Source organism: Opisthorchis viverrini, assembly GCF_000715545.1.
Source record: "Opisthorchis viverrini unplaced genomic scaffold opera_v5_73, whole genome shotgun sequence".
Lineage (NCBI taxonomy): Eukaryota > Metazoa > Platyhelminthes > Trematoda > Opisthorchiida > Opisthorchiidae > Opisthorchis > Opisthorchis viverrini.
In genome coordinates this window covers 496,315-514,660 of record NW_008751729.1, presented here as the reverse complement: position 1 = coordinate 514,660, position 18,346 = coordinate 496,315, and the positions used below count along the sequence as shown (strand labels likewise).

The 18,346-nt window shown below is 42.6% G+C and overlaps 1 protein-coding gene across 1 annotated transcript in view; it reads right to left on the bottom strand.

Annotated features, from left to right (window-relative positions):
* T265_04421 (hypothetical protein) overlaps window positions 1-18,346 on the bottom strand; it is a gene marked incomplete at both ends in the record, with an annotated part of 108,594 nt that overhangs the window by 78,284 nt on the left and 11,964 nt on the right. Inside the window, 6 exons of the mRNA XM_009169166.1 lie at window positions 4,570-4,772; window positions 6,933-7,158; window positions 11,896-12,089; window positions 12,312-12,462; window positions 13,891-14,171; window positions 15,353-15,582. Coding sequence (XP_009167430.1) covers window positions 4,570-4,772; window positions 6,933-7,158; window positions 11,896-12,089; window positions 12,312-12,462; window positions 13,891-14,171; window positions 15,353-15,582 — 1,285 coding nt within the window. The remainder of the gene's footprint in view (window positions 1-4,569; window positions 4,773-6,932; window positions 7,159-11,895; window positions 12,090-12,311; window positions 12,463-13,890; window positions 14,172-15,352; window positions 15,583-18,346) is intronic.

Below are 18,346 nucleotides of genomic sequence, written 5' to 3'. Positions count from 1 at the left end.
TCGAGAGACTCACCTGGAACCCAGCTGAATCTCTCGTTTATGATGTTCTCAGCAACCTTATGAGTAGAACATTACAAAGGTATACATGTGTCGGGATATTTCAAATATCGTAGCGACTGAAACATGAGGTGGCCTGGTACAGTACATTTAGTTGCCTGAGAACATCATAAACGAGAGATTCAGCTGGGTTCCAGGTGAGTCTCTCGAAAGAACCAAATTAGTTTGCAGATGAGTGTATATTCGCTAACAGTACAGTGCCTTCTAGGCTGTTCAGCATAGACTGACTTCATTTAAAGGATGAAATCTAAATAGAAAATTACCAAATTTCCTAACACTACCATCAGACAGTCAATGTTCCTACAAAAACCCTTATATAATTAGTGTAGAGTTCTCTTTCGACTAAGTAATCAAAACCTGATTTTTTTCCTTCCATCCATATCCGCGTATAATATGCAAAACAAATTTGTAGTTGTTTGTTTGAAAGCCCGTACCTTCGAAAAGAGCGGGCTTCGATAAAAAAGCCCGAAGGAACAGTGGAGCAGTGTACCTCAAACGGGTGATTATGAAGCCGACCTAACTAAATGATTTGATTAGGTGGTTTTTCACTGTAATTGAACCAGTTAGTGTGATGGGACGAACATAAACAACCGAAAAGCACCGTGCACTTCAAGGTCGTGGTTTAATTTCTATGTTCAATTCCAGTGTTTTGTGAATTCGGTAGAAACAGGCTTTAAGGGAACCTGGTTCGATGGCGCTCGGTGAACTGTATCGTTTAAACATACTACTATAGGCACATGGTACTTTGCCTGGACTGGGGTTTCTAAATAGCACAATAATTTATATTAGAATAATTAAAATGCCCTAACTAGAAATACAAATCTCAGTCCGGGAATAACTGTGCCATATGTGGCAAAAACATGGGTGTTGGGAGTGCAGCCAAAAAAACGTTTGGACCTCTCTGAGATTTATGCCGCCAGTTAACCTAGCCTTTTAAGATAATCTCACGGTTGTCGCTATTCTCTAACATTTCGAACATAACTTATGGGATGTCCCTTTTTGAATCAGCAAATCAGTGCAGTCCTACGATACTGCGATTCACTATCCTGCACAAAGCCTGGACAACCCTTGGAGGCATTAAGTTACAACAAATGTGATTTCGTAAAGATATGGGACTGAGTGTGCTTGGGTCGTTTTGCACAGGAGTCCAACTAAACTGAATGGGTGTTTTATCCATGGTAGTATTAATACCTAAGAAAACACCTGGCACCAAATGGCTATCCACCTAATCCTAGATGATCACTGAATCACGACTTCTTTTGCTACAGCGTCTCTTTGGCAATTTTAGTATTTTTCTTTAGGATTTACAGAACTCTCAGGGCTCTAGAAATGCATTTTTCAAACTCTTATAATGTTCATAAACCTAAAAAAGTTATTGGATGAATCCAGTTGATTGCCCTGATAATAAGACCACGGGACGAATCGATTTGGGATATTATGTGGAAGATTTTTTTGTTCCATTCAGAAATCTTTCTTTGGAGGCGTCAAAATAATCACTATGTCGAGTGGGGCAAACAACAGAGTCACTCGCATTTCAGCGGAGACATGAAACTGATATGCCACGCATTTGATGTATTCTCTCATTCCATTAATTGGGGCTGAACCATAACTAAAATGTGTAATTCAATTCAATCACTTATTCGCACCTAAAACTGACGATCAACAGTTCCGAAGCATCAGTTAGAACACTTGCTTAGTGCAGGTAGCATGCTAAGTGGAATTCTATTATGATCAATAGTGTAAACCCTTACGACATACGACTTGGACTTGATCCACACGACAAGACAAATAGCGCCGAGCAGGACGAGGCCCATGGGCACCACAACAGAGAAGGCGACAGAAGCCGCCGAAAAACGCGGATTTTCCAATTTTTCTCGGCGAATTTCGAGAATCTCTATGTTGATTGGAGTTTTCGGCTTTTCTCGGGTTGTCTTACATTGAAAATCGAGTTAGGCGAAGGGAAACCAATTTGAGATTTGCATGGGTCAATCGAAACTATCCTGTCACTCGGTAGCGGACTGTTGAGACCTTTCTTGGCGCCGTCCACTCATTCAGTGTGAAGTTACTAGCCCACCTACATACCCTGCTGGTATGGAGAACCGAGTATTTGTATTCTGTCCAAAGGGGCTACCTGGTTCAAGATAGAATTAGAGACGCGTACTGCTCACGTACTGCTCGGCTTCCTTCCTTCAGTGAACCAAAGGATTCTGTGAGCGTGTACCTTCACTTAGTTTATACAAGCGACACAAGATGGTTAAAAGAAGTAAAATGACTACTGTGCTAAAATTAGCACAACTGTAAACAGTTTTAAGCAAGTAAAATGACATCCCTATCGCGGAAACGTTGGCGTCGAAAGACTGTTGACACAAAATCTATTTATGCGAACGACGCACGTTTTGATTTCAGTTCGCCTCAAATTGTATGGTGTGACCATTAGGGTTGACTTAGAAAAGCTGGCGTAACCACAGTGTTTAACTGAGGGAATAGATATAGAAGTGATCTTAGGGTTTGATCCAGGTTTGCCAAGCGAACGGAGGATGATTAGCTGACCTAGTTCTATCCTATTGCAGCATTCGGCGGCACTGGGAACTAAGCTGTCTATCTGAGATCACCTTTACCGGAGCTAGCTAAGAGTTTAATAAAAATAGGCAGCTTCATGACGTTACATTTTGGTCGGACATATTCATCCATGCGTCTTGACCGTTCCCCACTCACTTTTATTCTTTTCTTCCATATAAGGCTTTCAAATAAATTGTGGTTGTAATGCACTGACGCATTACTGGTGTGCTCTCGGTGACGAGGATGATGATGATTAGGTGCTCGAAATAAGTCAGCTGAATATGTGACTGAGCGTAATGTTAGAATACTTGCAACGCAGCCTTCCACATTTATATAAGTTATTTTTTTGCCACGGACAAATGTGACAGCCATTCGATGGTGCGCTAACGGTTTATGGCTTAGTTCACAACTATTCCATAGGGGTTCTACCATTCTGTCTGTCAAATTCTGCCTATCAAAACATAAAATCCAATCACTAGGTAAACGGCTCAGGTATACATGGTACGTTGGTTGGTTTTCGGTTGAACCAGTGAGCCTCATTCTCATGATTTGTCCATGGCAGCAACGGCCTACCCAATCAAGCTACATAGAGGTGGGGATAATTCGAGGGCTGAGTCTTCTCTTGCTGACTGCACTCCCAAATGACAATGAGCGACTGACACCACCGACATCACCGACAGCACATCAGACTTCATAATGGGTGTTTTTCTGCCACACAAACAATTTATCTGAAAGCCTTATCGTGAAGAGAATAAAAGTGGATGAGGAACGGAAATGGTACCAGGCTACCACAATCATTCCGACGTTCCTATCCTCCAGATACTCATTCAGACACTCTGGATGGTGACTGACAGTACCGAAGCCATTGAAATCGATTAGCAATCATATCTTACAGCGTCTTCAACCATAAACTTGCGGGCCCTATCCTGGGACGTGAGTAGCACGAATAGTGCCAAAACTTTTCGCCGTCTCTTTCATATCCCTCAACCAGGTCTGAGGTTGACCACTTCTCTGCTTATGGCGTTCTGAACTAGACACTCAGACTTGGCATACAATGCATGATCAAACTACTGTAGCTTTTGAGGATGAATACATTCTTCGGTTGAACTTCCGGTTGCACAACCGAACACACGTTTTTGAACTGTCTAGCCATAGATTCATTGACGCCAACCCACACGAGTACGGTTCCAAGACAACTTTTATTGAATTCTTGAGGGCAGCCTCTATTTGAAGGTCTTGTAGATCATACAGCAAGACATATTTTGTTTTGCTACCCCGTCCAGAGTACTGAGACGATCCATAAAGGGCTTCAGGTAGCAGGAGCGTCAGAGTGGCGGTAACCTGCTTTTTGTAAGTAAGCATTAACCATAAATCGGACACGTGAAATTTGTGTAAGGCTATTCTACTACATCAAATGAAGCTCAGTTTTACCTGAGACCATCTTTTCGAAGAGTCAAAGGCGATAGGCAACAAAATCTGGCAAAGTTTGGAATTTAGACCTCAATTATTTATTTGTTAGTGAATTCTCGCAACGTCTCTTTAGGTATCCTTAAGATTACGTGATCTCTGTAGTTCACCTCGAAGGAGACCTTGTAGCACCACAACTGTTTAGGTTATCACACCCCTATTTCTAAAAAACCGATGATGTGCACGGGAACTTAACTTATTGTATTTACAATTAGCTGTAGTCAAGATGGATCCCGTCGTTTCATCCTCATATTTGCGCCTTGCCCCGGTACTGCGTTAACTCAGTGCGTGCCGTACACTAGGTGATTTACTAAGCAACCTGATGTAACTGGCCTAATGAGAATTCGTTGATATTAAATCTGTTTACCACATTGCGTTTTTTCTACTGACTGTTTGCGAAGGTGGAAGAACAGGATGTGTAATGTCGGAGCTGAATATGTAGGTCTGCAACTGTCGCTAAAACTATCCTCGTTCCAGTGTACTCACTTCGCATTGAAGTCGTCAGCGGAAAGAATATAGAAGAAGGCGTCAATGAGTTCATAGTCAGAGATGGCCTTGTCGATGCCTTCTTGACGTTCTTCTAGTCGGTCGGGAATGGTGGCAATCCATTCGCGCATTTCTGTCAACTCTTCGATGGTGTTCGGTTTCTCATAAAGACGGGCTGCAATCATCCGGAATTCTTCGGAGGCCTAGTGGAAATGAGCCATAAGAATGTACAAAGCATATAAACTTATGTGGCAACGTGTAAATCTCGAACCACTGCAATTTCCATTGCATACGAATTTGGTTTTGATGCAAAACTCAGCTGAACCCCATGTTGACGGCCCGCTTCAACTAAATGTGCTGCACCAAACTGCTTTGTGTTTAAGCTGCTACAATATTTGAGATATCGCAGTACGTTGCCTTTTGACGTGATAAGCTACTCATGAGGTTGCTCAAAACGCTTTGGTAACCGTCGACCGGTCTTGCCCTTCTTGGTATTGTATCGAGGAAAAACCGTGTTATTTCTCATGGTAAACATCTTAAGGGTGCGAATCTATGCGAATGGGAAAAACTTGTAGAACATGATCATTAAACCCATGCGTAATTATGCATGAACACTTTCCGGGGGAAGAAGCTGGTCAGTGACGATGGGTTTGGTAATCATGGTTTCGCAACAGACCCTGTCGTACTGTTATTCCTGTGGACTTGTCTCGCTGGACTTAATCAAGTTGTCACAGTGACTTTAACGCTACGGGTGCATACCACGTTTTGGATTAGGGCCCATAAAACTTTAGGGTCATGGTATGAACATGCAAACAAACAGAAGTTCCAGTAGACTAGAAGTTTGTTCATTATCGAGCGATCTACTCAGCGTAATTATCTACCACAGTATGATTTTCCGAAGTGTAGATCTCTGTTGTCAAGTTTATTGCATACGGTGGGATGAAGCTGAATCATCAAAATGGTGAGTTGGATCGTCTCATTTCGGAATCATAGTGCAGCTGGACAGAAACCAGTGAAACTAGTTATTTGGAAAATTATCACTCCTAAAAGTTTTAATGATAATAAGGGGAATGATGTGAGCAGTGAAAGAACTAGCAGTTCTTGGTTATCTGAAAGACTTTGAACGGGAAACCTGAGATTCTAGATGAACTGCTAGTGGTAAAAACTCATGCAGAAATGGGAGACAATGCAACAATCCTTAGGATACCAGTGAAGGGGTCAACTTCGACCGGCAATTCTGGACTTTGTGTGGGATTTGATTGTTAGCTCGAACTGAGGGGCGAGACAACTTACTCGAATACATTGGTCACAATTTTTCGTAAGTTTCATGGAGTTCACGGGTTACAGGGTCAAAACCCTCTGATCAATATTTTATGCAAATATTTATATGTATAATACCTTCTGTACGTACAGCTTACCTAAATATGCATCTCTAGGTTATGATACTCGTGGGTGAAATGCGACCTCAGACATTACTTTATTTGATATAAGTAGTTGGAAAGTGAGAACGTGTTATAAACAGAACCCAATAATGGGAACAGCTTAGCAATAGCAGACAAATTTTACAGTCCGAAGCACCTTTACTATAGTAGGCGGATACTTTAGAATCAAGTTAATGAATAACTCGTTACACCAGCTCAACAGTTTCATTATTCTATACGTATGGTTGTTGACCAAGAAAGGGAAGTTTTGCTCCTCTCAGTTTCGCTAAACTCTTCTGTTTAGTAATGAAGAGTTCAGTTTCCGAATTCCTTCCTGTGAAACCACCGTGTCGCTGACGGTTTTTTAAGCGAATCTTCGCAGTATTCGTCTTATTCAGTTGTCTAAATACCCAAAACTATTTTGTAGGGAATTTTCGATGCATTCGGTGACGAGAACCCGGCAGGGACTTGGCAACAGAAGATTCAAGGTTACGTTTTAGCCTCCACCTTTTGTCTTGTATTCTAATGTCCACAGGACTTGGTTCAGTTGAGAATTTATATCCTTATGAATACTCTGAGGTTCCACCCATCAAGTAGCACACAGGTGCAAAGTAAGTGGTATATAAACAACTGGACGGACAGTCTGACTACTCTCGCTTCTTACTTGCGGAAGACTCTACCACTGTTACTGCAGGAGAGTCCATCTGCAGAGCACCTGGAGATCTAAGATTAGCGCTATTATTTCTGAAAAGCACGCTAGCTGTTGTTCACGAGACTCAGTGCTATGGGGCCATACTTGGGTAGCCAAGGCCGTAATTGCTCCACCAACTGCATCATCTTTGTCCTTATTCTGAGAAACTGGCGCGCAGTGCGTAAACGCGTTACGCATTTGTAATTCTGTGGAGGTCGGCATATTTTCGTTTACTCGTAGTGTGCACCTACCTGATCAGCTTGTTTTCGTAACTGCCGCGCCAGCAGATCCAATAATGCACTTGTTAGGGCCTTGCACTTTTTAATCAAGGTCTGTCGCACTGGCTCCGTATTCACATAGAAGGGTCCAATAATGATTGAGCTTGGAATGGTCGTTTCCACCATCTCTTTCTCCTTAAGCTGCTTTTCAACTTGTAGCTTTATTTCCAATGCGCTTTGATTTTGAGATTCGTAGATTCTGAAGGAAACAACAAATCACACACAATGTAACGCACAGAGGTCTAATTGTATTACACAACCAAAACTAAAGTATCATAGGCACAAACCCAAACTGTTCGGCTTTGGTTGTGGTTTTGCTCGAAACCTCATTAAACCCCTATGACCAACTGATTTTCCTAAGGGTAACTCAATGGATATTTATATCCTCCAAAGAGAAACTTTTTCACCCTTACGAGTAACATTCTTCTTTGCAAATTTTGACTCAGTGGTGCTGCGCGGTTCCATAAAATTTAGCTGTGATGGACAAACTTATTCGGAGTGATCGATCTCCGCTCAGGAAAGCTACACATGGTGACTCATGCCAACCTAGTAAACTATGAAGTCCGGAGTTTTACAACAAGAAATCCCCTTATCAGAGTCATCTCTATCAGCAGTATAACAGGTGGATATGTTGCTAGTCGTGAGTGCTAGACATTCATTCGCTGTCGTCCAAATTGCTATTTCATCAGCTCATCATCATCGGCTGTAAGAACCGCGTATTTCTCATGAAATGCTTCTAGCTGCCATAGTTTCGTTCACCGGTGGTTTGCGGAGATGGGGTAGATAGCTGCGCATTGGCGTCGGTAGCTGATACAGTTAGTGGATATTTTTAACGGGAGAGATTAGGAGCCAAGCTATGCATTGAAGGCAGCAGCCTAGATGCATGAGCGCCATTGAGGGCGTGACTGGGTCATATCTGACAATGTCTCCAACCAATGGTGTGCTCCGTCTCGCGGTTCGATTCAGGGAGACGGCAATGACCAGCGCAACTGAGTGTGCTGCCAATGGCTTTTGTGCTTCGCTACCAAGTCATTGTTTGACCTCTACTGACTCATCTCCGCCCTTCACGTGGTTGTGCGTCAAGAACCCTTCAAGGAGGTCGGTCGACGGACATATGGAGCCAGTGCAGTCTATACGGTGTGATCAGTTCATCTATGATGGAAGAGTTATCTCTTTCGAAGACCACTCAGCATTATTGATCCAGTTTTCTCACCAGACTCGGGCAATGCTCCGAAGGCATCGATGATGCGGCCAGATTTCTGACCCGCATAATAATATGGATTTCACCACAACATTGTAAACTCGCGCCTCGACAGGTGATGCAAGTTCACGAAAGATATTTTCGTCTTCCCCATCCGGGTGGAAATATCTTTCGTGAGACCACCGGGACTGATACAGCTGTCCAGGTAGACAAAATATCTGCTACCACAATCGGCTTATCCGCAAGCATGAGACTCGGGTCCGAGCCCACCTTGTCTTGCAGTAGCACTTTACACTTTACAGGTGTGAAGTGCATACCAAATCGTGAGGCAGGATTATTTAGATGACATAATATTGCTTGAATTACCACGGCGTCAGATCCAAGAAGAGTTGTGTTGTCTGCGTACTCAATATGTGTGGGCGAATGACATGGGAGTATTTTGCCTCCAGCGATATTAGAGGCTGGTAATGAGCCTTCCGTTATCGTATTGATGGAGACATGGTAGAGGGAATGTGAAAGAGAACAAACAGCATTGCCAGGCACTACTTGATGTGGTGCACTCAGGTGAGAGTTTCCTGTAGACCTTCAAACGTCCGCTGGAGTTGGCATGCAGCGTCTTAAGGTTTGGGTTACCGGATTGTCTGCCGTATTGTTTGCCATCTGCTACTTTTGATGCATTGTATTATAATTTTTTTTACTGCGCCGTGTTGTGTTTTAATGTATGTTGGTGTACTTTGTTGTATTAAGCTGGATTCTTCTTTATAATTTTGTCCGATGGATTCGATTTTGTTACCATATTTTATTCCCATATAAATATACGTATATACAAAAGGATATTCTAGTTCAAAGAAAGTAGTTGGTTTGGAGTAGCCTATACGCCTGACTTCACTGGGCATTTGGGTTACCAGTATGTGTTCGGAAACTTATTCACAATCCATCACGATCCTTGTAATAGTTGGGTTTTGGGCTAAGAACGTCTCATGTAACTTGGACTTCAGTCTTTGCAACGTCTGGATAAAGCAACGCGGCAATTTTGAAGTTTGTCACATGGGCTTCGCACCCTTATCCTGGATAATAGGGTTGAGAATAATACAGAAACACCTACTGGTTAATAGACTGGGTGTTGTCACTAGCTTTGTAACTTGAATCCAGGTGTGGTAGCCGCCTTTTTTTATAAGATGCGGCTCTTTTGATATCAACGGAGAATGCCGTTAGGGTTGTTGACCAGAAGTGCCCCAATCTTCCATAGTTCCAAGTCACGTTTGATACGCTACTTTAGTTGACTTGGATGTCAGTGTCTTACAGGTGTGCATACCAAATCGTGAGGCAGGATTATTTAGATGACATAATATTGCTTGAATTACCACGGCGTCAGATCCAAGAAGAGTTGTGTTGTCTGCGTACTCAATATGTGTGGGCGAATGACATGGGAGTATTTTGCCTCCAGCGATATTAGAGGCTGGTAATGAGCCTTCCGTTATCGTATTGATGGAGACATGGTAGAGGGAATGTGAAAGAGAACAAACAGCATTGCCAGGCACTACTTGATGTGGTGCACTCAGGTGAGAGTTTCCTGTAGACCTTCAAACGTCCGCTGGAGTTGGCATGCAGCGTCTTAAGGTTTGGGTTACCGGATTGTCTGCCGTATTGTTTGCCATCTGCTACTTTTGATGCATTGTATTATAATTTTTTTACTGCGCCGTGTTGTGTTTTAATGTATGTTGGTGTACTTTGTTGTATTAAGCTGGATTCTTCTTTATAATTTTGTCCGATGGATTCGATTTTGTTACCATATTTTATTCCCATATAAATATACGTATATACAAAAGGATATTCTAGTTCAAAGAAAGTAGTTGGTTTGGAGTAGCCTATACGCCTGACTTCACTGGGCATTTGGGTTACCAGTATGTGTTCGGAAACTTATTCACAATCCATCACGATCCTTGTAATAGTTGGGTTTTGGGCTAAGAACGTCTCATGTAACTTGGACTTCAGTCTTTGCAACGTCTGGATAAAGCAACGCGGCAATTTTGAAGTTTGTCACATGGGCTTCGCACCCTTATCCTGGATAATAGGGTTGAGAATAATACAGAAACACCTACTGGTTAATAGACTGGGTGTTGTCACTAGCTTTGTAACTTGAATCCAGGTGTGGTAGCCGCCTTTTTTTATAAGATGCGGCTCTTTTGATATCAACGGAGAATGCCGTTAGGGTTGTTGACCAGAAGTGCCCCAATCTTCCATAGTTCCAAGTCACGTTTGATACGCTACTTTAGTTGACTTGGATGTCAGTGTCACACTAGTCGCCGATAGACCTTGGTTCACGTCAGATGTGTACATGAGATCGCGTTAGTGCGATTGCCATAGGTAAGTAAGTTGAACAGGATAACTACCCGCGAAACGACAAATTGAAAAGACCAGCAGAATCTTGTGCCAATGCTCACAACTGAACTTAAGAACAGTGGTTGCCACTATGCCACAATCAACCCATTTTGTGCGCAACGGTGCGCAAAGTACATGAGAATAGAGCGAAGCTTTGTATTTTCAGAATATTCATTTGTTTCCTTTCATGACTTGTCTGAGATGGAAGTAATGCGCGCTTTTTTTAACGAATGAGACAGCACTTGCTTAGTGTCTGTCCTGCTTGTGAACGATTTCATTGAGGATAAGCATAAATTTGTTCACTTCAAGCTGTCCTATTCTATAGTAAGATGTAACCAAGAGATGGGAGTGAAAGTGGGGAAATGAATCATATCAAATAACAGCATTTCCGCGCACTTGATGGATAATGCTATGCAATCCTGAGTACAACTGTGAGACGAAAAAGTTGATAGTTATAAAACACAGTGCTTTCAAAACTAACCAGGAAGCAAATATGAGTGATTCTTTAACACTCAAACTGGCAGCATAAAGCAAAGCAACACCACATGCGATCAAAAGAAGCAAAACAAGGAAGTTAATAAATTGAATGAACTCAAACATGGCGAGAGAACCCACCTCAGAAACTCACTGAAATTTGAAGATAGTGGTGCATTATCAACAATGGGTCAACTGGTACAGAGATCATGAAGACAAAACTCCAAACCCAAGGGAGAAAACTGATATGTCTTGCTGATGAACAGCTGTCAAACGGTCCGGGGAAGTTTCATTTCCATTTAGCGGGCTGCTTTTAATCCCGATCACAAGCTTAAAGCAGCAATTTACATGGATTGACAATCCTAAACCACTATTAGCTTGATGCATTGGCTGTCAGGCCCTGCATTCACGTTTATGCAGGTTTTGTGATTCAGAGTGGATCAAATGGACTACTCTAGACGGGAATCCTGGGTCTTTAGAGTTTGGAAATATGTTGTAGTCGTGGACATTGTGCTCGTTACCTAAAGCCAGTGGTGTACAGCCGGTTCTGATGGTCATCATACACAGTGCGCCATACATCATACACAGCCCCCCCTATTTGTACGCATTCCCGCATTCTTCACAGCTTGGGATATATAAAAGCAAACAAGTGAACCCGGACGCATATGGTTACTGGATGGACATTAATTGCTTGAATGAATGCGCAAGCCTGTGTTCATATCAAACAATGTCCTGCTATTACGGCTAAAGCGATCTGGGATATTGTGAACTTGAATAATGCACAGGAACGGTCATACTTGAAATGGTAAGCTCGAAGTTTACAGTCGTTTCTACCTTGTTGTCGATTGGGGGTAATATGCTAAGATATCGTTAACTCACTTGAGATAAGTGTTGATATCCAACATGGTCAGTTCCATGAACTTTTCATACTGCCGGGCATATGCTTCCATTGGAATGAGCGATGCAGTTAGATAGTCTCGCAGCCTTTGTCGCAGCTGTTCCACTGGAGGTTCCCGAATACCAACAGCCTCAAGAAGTGGATTTTCCGCGCAGGTGATACCTTCCATCACAAACTAAATGGAAGGGCACATGTAAACATTATAAGAGAATGCCACTTGCATGTTACAGAAATTGAGTTTTTAAGTCTATATTGAAGTAAGCTAGATTGAAGTAGGTTTATTATTAACGCTTATAATTAGCGAAAGAACAACCCTAGTCTGACTAACTGCCGAAAGAGACCATGAGGTTACGACGCTAACCCGTATGTCCGGTTTGTTTATGTAACTTCAGCTTACCCTTTCCAGTTGAGGTACGTCCTGAACCGAATTGATTGCTCTGTTGAATAGGGTTATCAGGACGTTAATGAAGTTCTGCAGTGGCGTGCTGTAGTGCGGGCCATCAGCGTCCAAAACCAAGTCCACCAGAAAGATGGGATTTTTCTTCGGGCTGGGAGTAATAAGTATGTGAAAATTTACTGACATTTTGTTTTGAAGCTTCTCAATAAGAAGTCTTCATAATAGCTGACTTGTGCGAAATCCGTTAAAGTACTTACCTCACGACTGGCCACTTTCGTGTTGCGGATTCTCGTCTATTGAGGTTCACTGGAGAAAAGCTCCCCCCTATTGTAATCAAGAGGTGATTGTCACATTTCTCAACGTCTAGTTTGCCCTATAGCAGCAAAATACGGCCCAGTTTCATCAGCTGACATTTGAGTAAAACACTCCTGACAGTGGGATTGATGCTCGGCTGTTGGGCTTCCTTCACTCTGATTTGTCGATAGTACATGATCACAACCTTTTAAATCCGAGTTAAAGGTGTCTAGTCGAAACTTACGATGCCAAGCGTCTGTACCTTAATTCGAGTTCTTTATAATTACTTTGTAATAATGAAGAACAAGTTATTCTCAACTATCTGCTTTGCTTCTTCCCGTCTACGATATCAGTCGTTTTCATTGTGAAAGTCGAAACAGTTCAAACGGAAGTGTGCGCACCCGAAGGTGAATATTCAGCATGCAACTTTAAAACGACACAAAATGTAAATGGTAAAATACTTCGATATACGACAGATAATCCGTTTTACATATGCAAATGTATGAGGTCATCACGTGGTGCAGTGATATCAATCAAGAAGGGATGAGTCAGAAGACTCTCCAGCGGGTAAAGCTTGTACTCCTAGTGAGTACAGAAGGTAGACTTGACCGTAGTGGGTGACTGGTGAACAGAATTGAAAACGTCGGAAATAATTAATCGTGTGAAGTTGAGACAAACACCAAAATCTTTGTTTACTAAGAGGCTAATCGGGATATCTTATCTGAAATTCCACTGAAGTGAGAAATGTGTTTTAGCGATCTCACAATAAGGCTGTACTCTTGCTCTCGAAGTCCTGGGGAAAAGAATGGAGGAACAGTAAATGCATTTGGAGAGAACACAAGTATTAACATATCTGCGGATGTAGTTGAGGAGAACAGAAATACTCCTCAGTCTCATAGCATAAACAACTCGACTTGGAAGTCCACTGAGCGTTGCTTAGATATGCTGGGACCAACTGAGGTTAACTGATAGGATCACACCCAGATATTTCACATCAGGGGTTCCGGGGAACTGGATGCTGACGACAATAGGGACTGATAGTTACTGAGTAGGTCACTGTAACGTTGACCGGGCATATAATGACAGTGAGCACTGACGACCTTTAGGCAATTACATCATGCGAGTGTACAAAATATCCCACCTGTACACAATGTTGGCGAACGTCTGGATAACTGATTTAACAAGACCTTGAAGACTGTGTGGTACTGGGCCACGAAGTATCAGTCTTGACACAGCACCATAATTTCAACGTGATCACCTAACATTGTCACAGAATGCAACTTACGGAAGACTGCTGGTCAGCAGATCGTTGGTCCACTCGTAATTTTCGGGCAGATTGAGACAGCTCACACATCCATCACGTATCATATTGGTCAGGCTGGTGAGTGAGTCCATCACCAAATAGCGTAGCGTGTCCTGCATGCAGTATTTCACCAGTTCCATGAGCTTTTTCAACTTGGACTGAGTGTACACGTAGAAATCCGTTTCGTATATGTTAAACCATCCTTTCCCACTGTCCCTCAAACAAGACCGAATGTATTTGCGCAAGTTGTCAATCCACGTGTCCTGTGTTTGGTATGATATAGACAGGGATAAAGTGGTACGAGTGCTTGGCAGTGAAAAAGCCACAGGGATTTCGCTAAATCGTCCTCACCAAGCAGTGGTTACATCAAGATAATTTGTTTTCGCAATAATTTCAAAGAAATATTAGGGGCCGGTAAGCCCAGCAAGGTTTCTACGTTCGAGTTTCGATGTACGCGGCACGCATGTTGAAGCCAGTGTAGCTTACGATTAGCTATTTGTGTAGGGANCGAGTGCTTGGCAGTGAAAAAGCCACAGGGATTTCGCTAAATCGTCCTCACCAAGCAGTGGTTACATCAAGATAATTTGTTTTCGCAATAATTTCAAAGAAATATTAGGGGCCGGTAAGCCCAGCAAGGTTTCTACGTTCGAGTTTCGATGTACGCGGCACGCATGTTGAAGCCAGTGTAGCTTACGATTAGCTATTTGTGGAGGGAAACACCATAGTTACGGTTTTTTGCATGTATTGGTGAATGCACTGTTTTGGCCCATGAAGCCTTTCTTCATTGAACCACGACTCCACAATGACACGACGTTTTTTACTTTGACCGGAAGTTGTGGATTTTTGTGTTACATCAATGTAACCTGTATACGGTTGTGCACTTCAACATCACACCATCAGTCCCTCCTAGTGTTCAGGGAGGCTGAATGTAAAAATTTTCTACAACGAACCTATCAAAAAATTGGGCTTGTAGGAAGGCTATTGAACGCGTCAGCATTTCCTAACTTTGTTCAGCAGACACTAGATAAGAAAAATGAGCGGATCAGGTTGACCATTAGTAAGCCTCTTGATGTACAAAACAAACTTCCGATTTCTGTAAACGGCATCTCGAAGGATTAGGACGCTTTAGTATATCATAGTGAATCAGTCTACTGGAACTGCAACATATCACTACAAGCCTAGTAACGTGGATCAGAGAGCGCCTAACATTGGTTCTTTAAACAGCCTTTGGTTGCAAAACCTTCCAGTCTTTACTCCAAACTATCGGTTTGTTTGCGAGGTTGCTGAGAAGTTTAAAAATCTCTAATCTTGCTCAGACTGACAACAATTATCATGATCTGGTCAAGAATAGAATCACGTGTTATCTAAATGGCTTCCATAATCTAGAGGCTAGAAAATTGGGTTAGATAAAACGCAAATGAACTCATATACAACCGGTTCTTACCTTCAGGAATACAGCCACTTGATTTGTAGTCATCGATTGCGTTTGTTCAAATTCCTCCAGTCTTGTATGTTTTGCCATGGGTACATGGAACATCAGTCTGGATCGTGCTTCCAGACACTCAAACTGTGCTTTGCAAAGAGCCACAATCGCCTCTGGCTTGGTCAGCATCGACCGCGAGGCAAACTTATCAAACATGTCGTCGAAGTCATAGCTTGGAATATCAAGCGTTCCTTGAAAAAGGGAAAGCGGGGTGTAAGAGCTATTGTACGATAGTCGGTTGATTTGCAAATACCCTATTCTCGTTCTTTCGGACATCTCCTTGGTATTTACTACCTAAATTTGAGTGGACAGTACGGTGCTCCTGTTCAGTTTGTTTGCTTGTAGTACTGATCAGAGTAATACGATTAGCACAAGGACGGCCAAAGCTGAATAAAATACGGAGTTGGGGAGATTCGAAACCCAGTATGCTATGCCAGTGCATCTCATAGCTGTTTGAACGTAAGGTGTTGGTCGTAGGCGTACAGCCACCTGCCATCGATGTTCCAATTCCCACTTATTCTTCGAAAGAAACACCACAGACGTTTGGAGGTAAATGTCCATCTGTTTCACTCAAGCCATTGAGACTTCTTGTTAGACACAGCTTTCTGCGTCCCGAAAGTAACTTATTCACGTGCAATGATAAAAACGAAAATAATCATCATGTCAAACGCCAGGCTCCATGGTGGATGCATCAAAGTGCGACTGACGTCTTTCTTATTGCTCTCTTATGTGCTCGTCTCTTACTCGAATCTCCTTCTGTAAACTCTCCTAATTAGACGGTGAAATTGAAATGTGCCAAGTCACTCGTGGCCACGCCAGATGAGTGAGTCAGTTGGTATTACAACCAGGAAGAGTCGGAAGCATTGCTTCACGTCTCATTAATCAGTCCGTATGTTTGACTAACGTTCACCCTCCGAGGCAGACACGGCATCGAACCGCAATTGCCTCGCTTGACAGTGGTTTCTTTTGCTTCTGCTTTGTCACACCTGTTGTTAAGTTGACCATTGCAACCGAATGTACAAGACTGTTGAGAAAAATCACCGAGTAAAGATGGCTTTGATCGGACGTCTATTGACGCGTTTGGAAATTTCGGAGTGAAATGCTGATAAAATTGGATAGATAAACAGAGACAATGCGTGTTTACGGACGAAAGGCTTTTGCATGATGCTTCCCACGGATCACGTCAGAGGTTTGAAAAAGCCCGGAACTATAACACCTGACAGTATTCAGCTCAAGATCAAGCAAGAGCGGTATACTATTTCGCGCCGGGTGTTAGTATGAAAACCAGGAAAGCTAACAAAATGCCTGTGCTGATTTTCAGACTATTTTTCACCCTGTTAACCGACAGGCCAGTTTACTTTTGACTGGCAAGTTTTACACATTTGGGAGTTATATATATGTAGCTACGCTTCCTCGCTCGTTAAATGTAAGGATAGATTGATTGTTTGAATAAGTATTCTGGCAGTAAGAAGGTCTATTAGATTTTTTCTCAGGAAAACCCGACAAATAGGTACTCTTGCTAGAGTCGTGCAAGCGATAAGTAAGTTCATAGGGGATGTTAGTTAAACCACTACTGTTCGGTGAGAGGACGGTTCTCCACCTTCCCGCACTCGAGGTAGACACAAATCAAAACGTGGAAGTAAAAATTATTTGGTCAGGGAAGAGTTCCTTCCTTGTGCAAATGCGATTTCCTTCAGGGTAGTCGAAGCATTGTACCTGCAGAACTAGATCGAGAACAATTCAGGGTTGGTCACCGAAAATCATGAACAAATGTGAGATTTTCTAGAGGGTCTTGGAATAAAGAAGGCTATTTGCTGCAGATGTGCGTGTTTGCGGTAGCGGAAGGTTGGAGGACACTATGAATATTTGGCTCATGATGATTATGCAGACAAAAGCAAAATATATCACACCAGCGGAATATTTTGTTTGGAATGAGTTGTGCAAACATTTATTTAGAAAGTTGTTTTTGGAGACTCCTAGTAGATGGATGTTGCCTGGACAACACAGCACTCATCAGTAAGCCGTTTCTGTTCAACCACAGATGGGTGTAGTGTCCTCTTGAGTCATTATAACCTGCACAATTTCTCTCCCCATCGGTCTGTGAGCGGTGATAAATATTGAACGATATAACACAAACAATATCTAATCATGTAATCTTTGAATCCATACTAGATTTCCCGTTCATATCTAGCATAGGGTGCGCAACACTAATAAGACCCCTGTTTCTTAACCATTTTGTTCCCACTAAAACTAGAAAGTACATTTTTCCAAGTAATCACTCGAGGAGGTTTCGCCTGCTGATTTGATTATCAGTGTTGAGTTGGTACGCACCAAACTCATACGAAATTACGCTGCATGCTGAGGATGTGCGGAAGACTTATAGGGTCACTCCACTGATTCGCGCTCGCCTTCCAGGAAGGATACCGCATGATCCTCAGTGTGCCTGGTTGGAGACACTACAAGATATGGCTACCAACCGATGTCAGTGGCGTTCTCGTTTCCAGTTTCTATCCACATCGCCTGAGTGAAGGCCTGGAGATATACAGACTTCGGAATGATTGTGGTAAGCTAGCACTAAGTCCCTTCCCAGTCGACCTTCACTCTTTTCTTTCCAACAAGGCTTGCAAATAAATCATGGTTGTACGGCAGTGAAGCATCGGTCTTGAACACTGATGTCATGCTGTCGATGATGATGATTGATTCGCGTGATTAATGTACTTGGGCTGCATTCGAAATGCGCTAGGCGTTATCAGTCATATTCATGATTGCAATGTTCCCATTCTTGATTACTAACAATTGAGGAGATATACTGCAGCTATACGCACAGTGTTACTACAGTTGCTTTGACTGAAGGATAGCAGTCCTGCTGTCTTTATCGTTGGCGCATACATGGATCACATACGTCAGTGGAGGTGTTGGAAGAAGCAGCTTATACACCAAAGTGACAATTCCCGG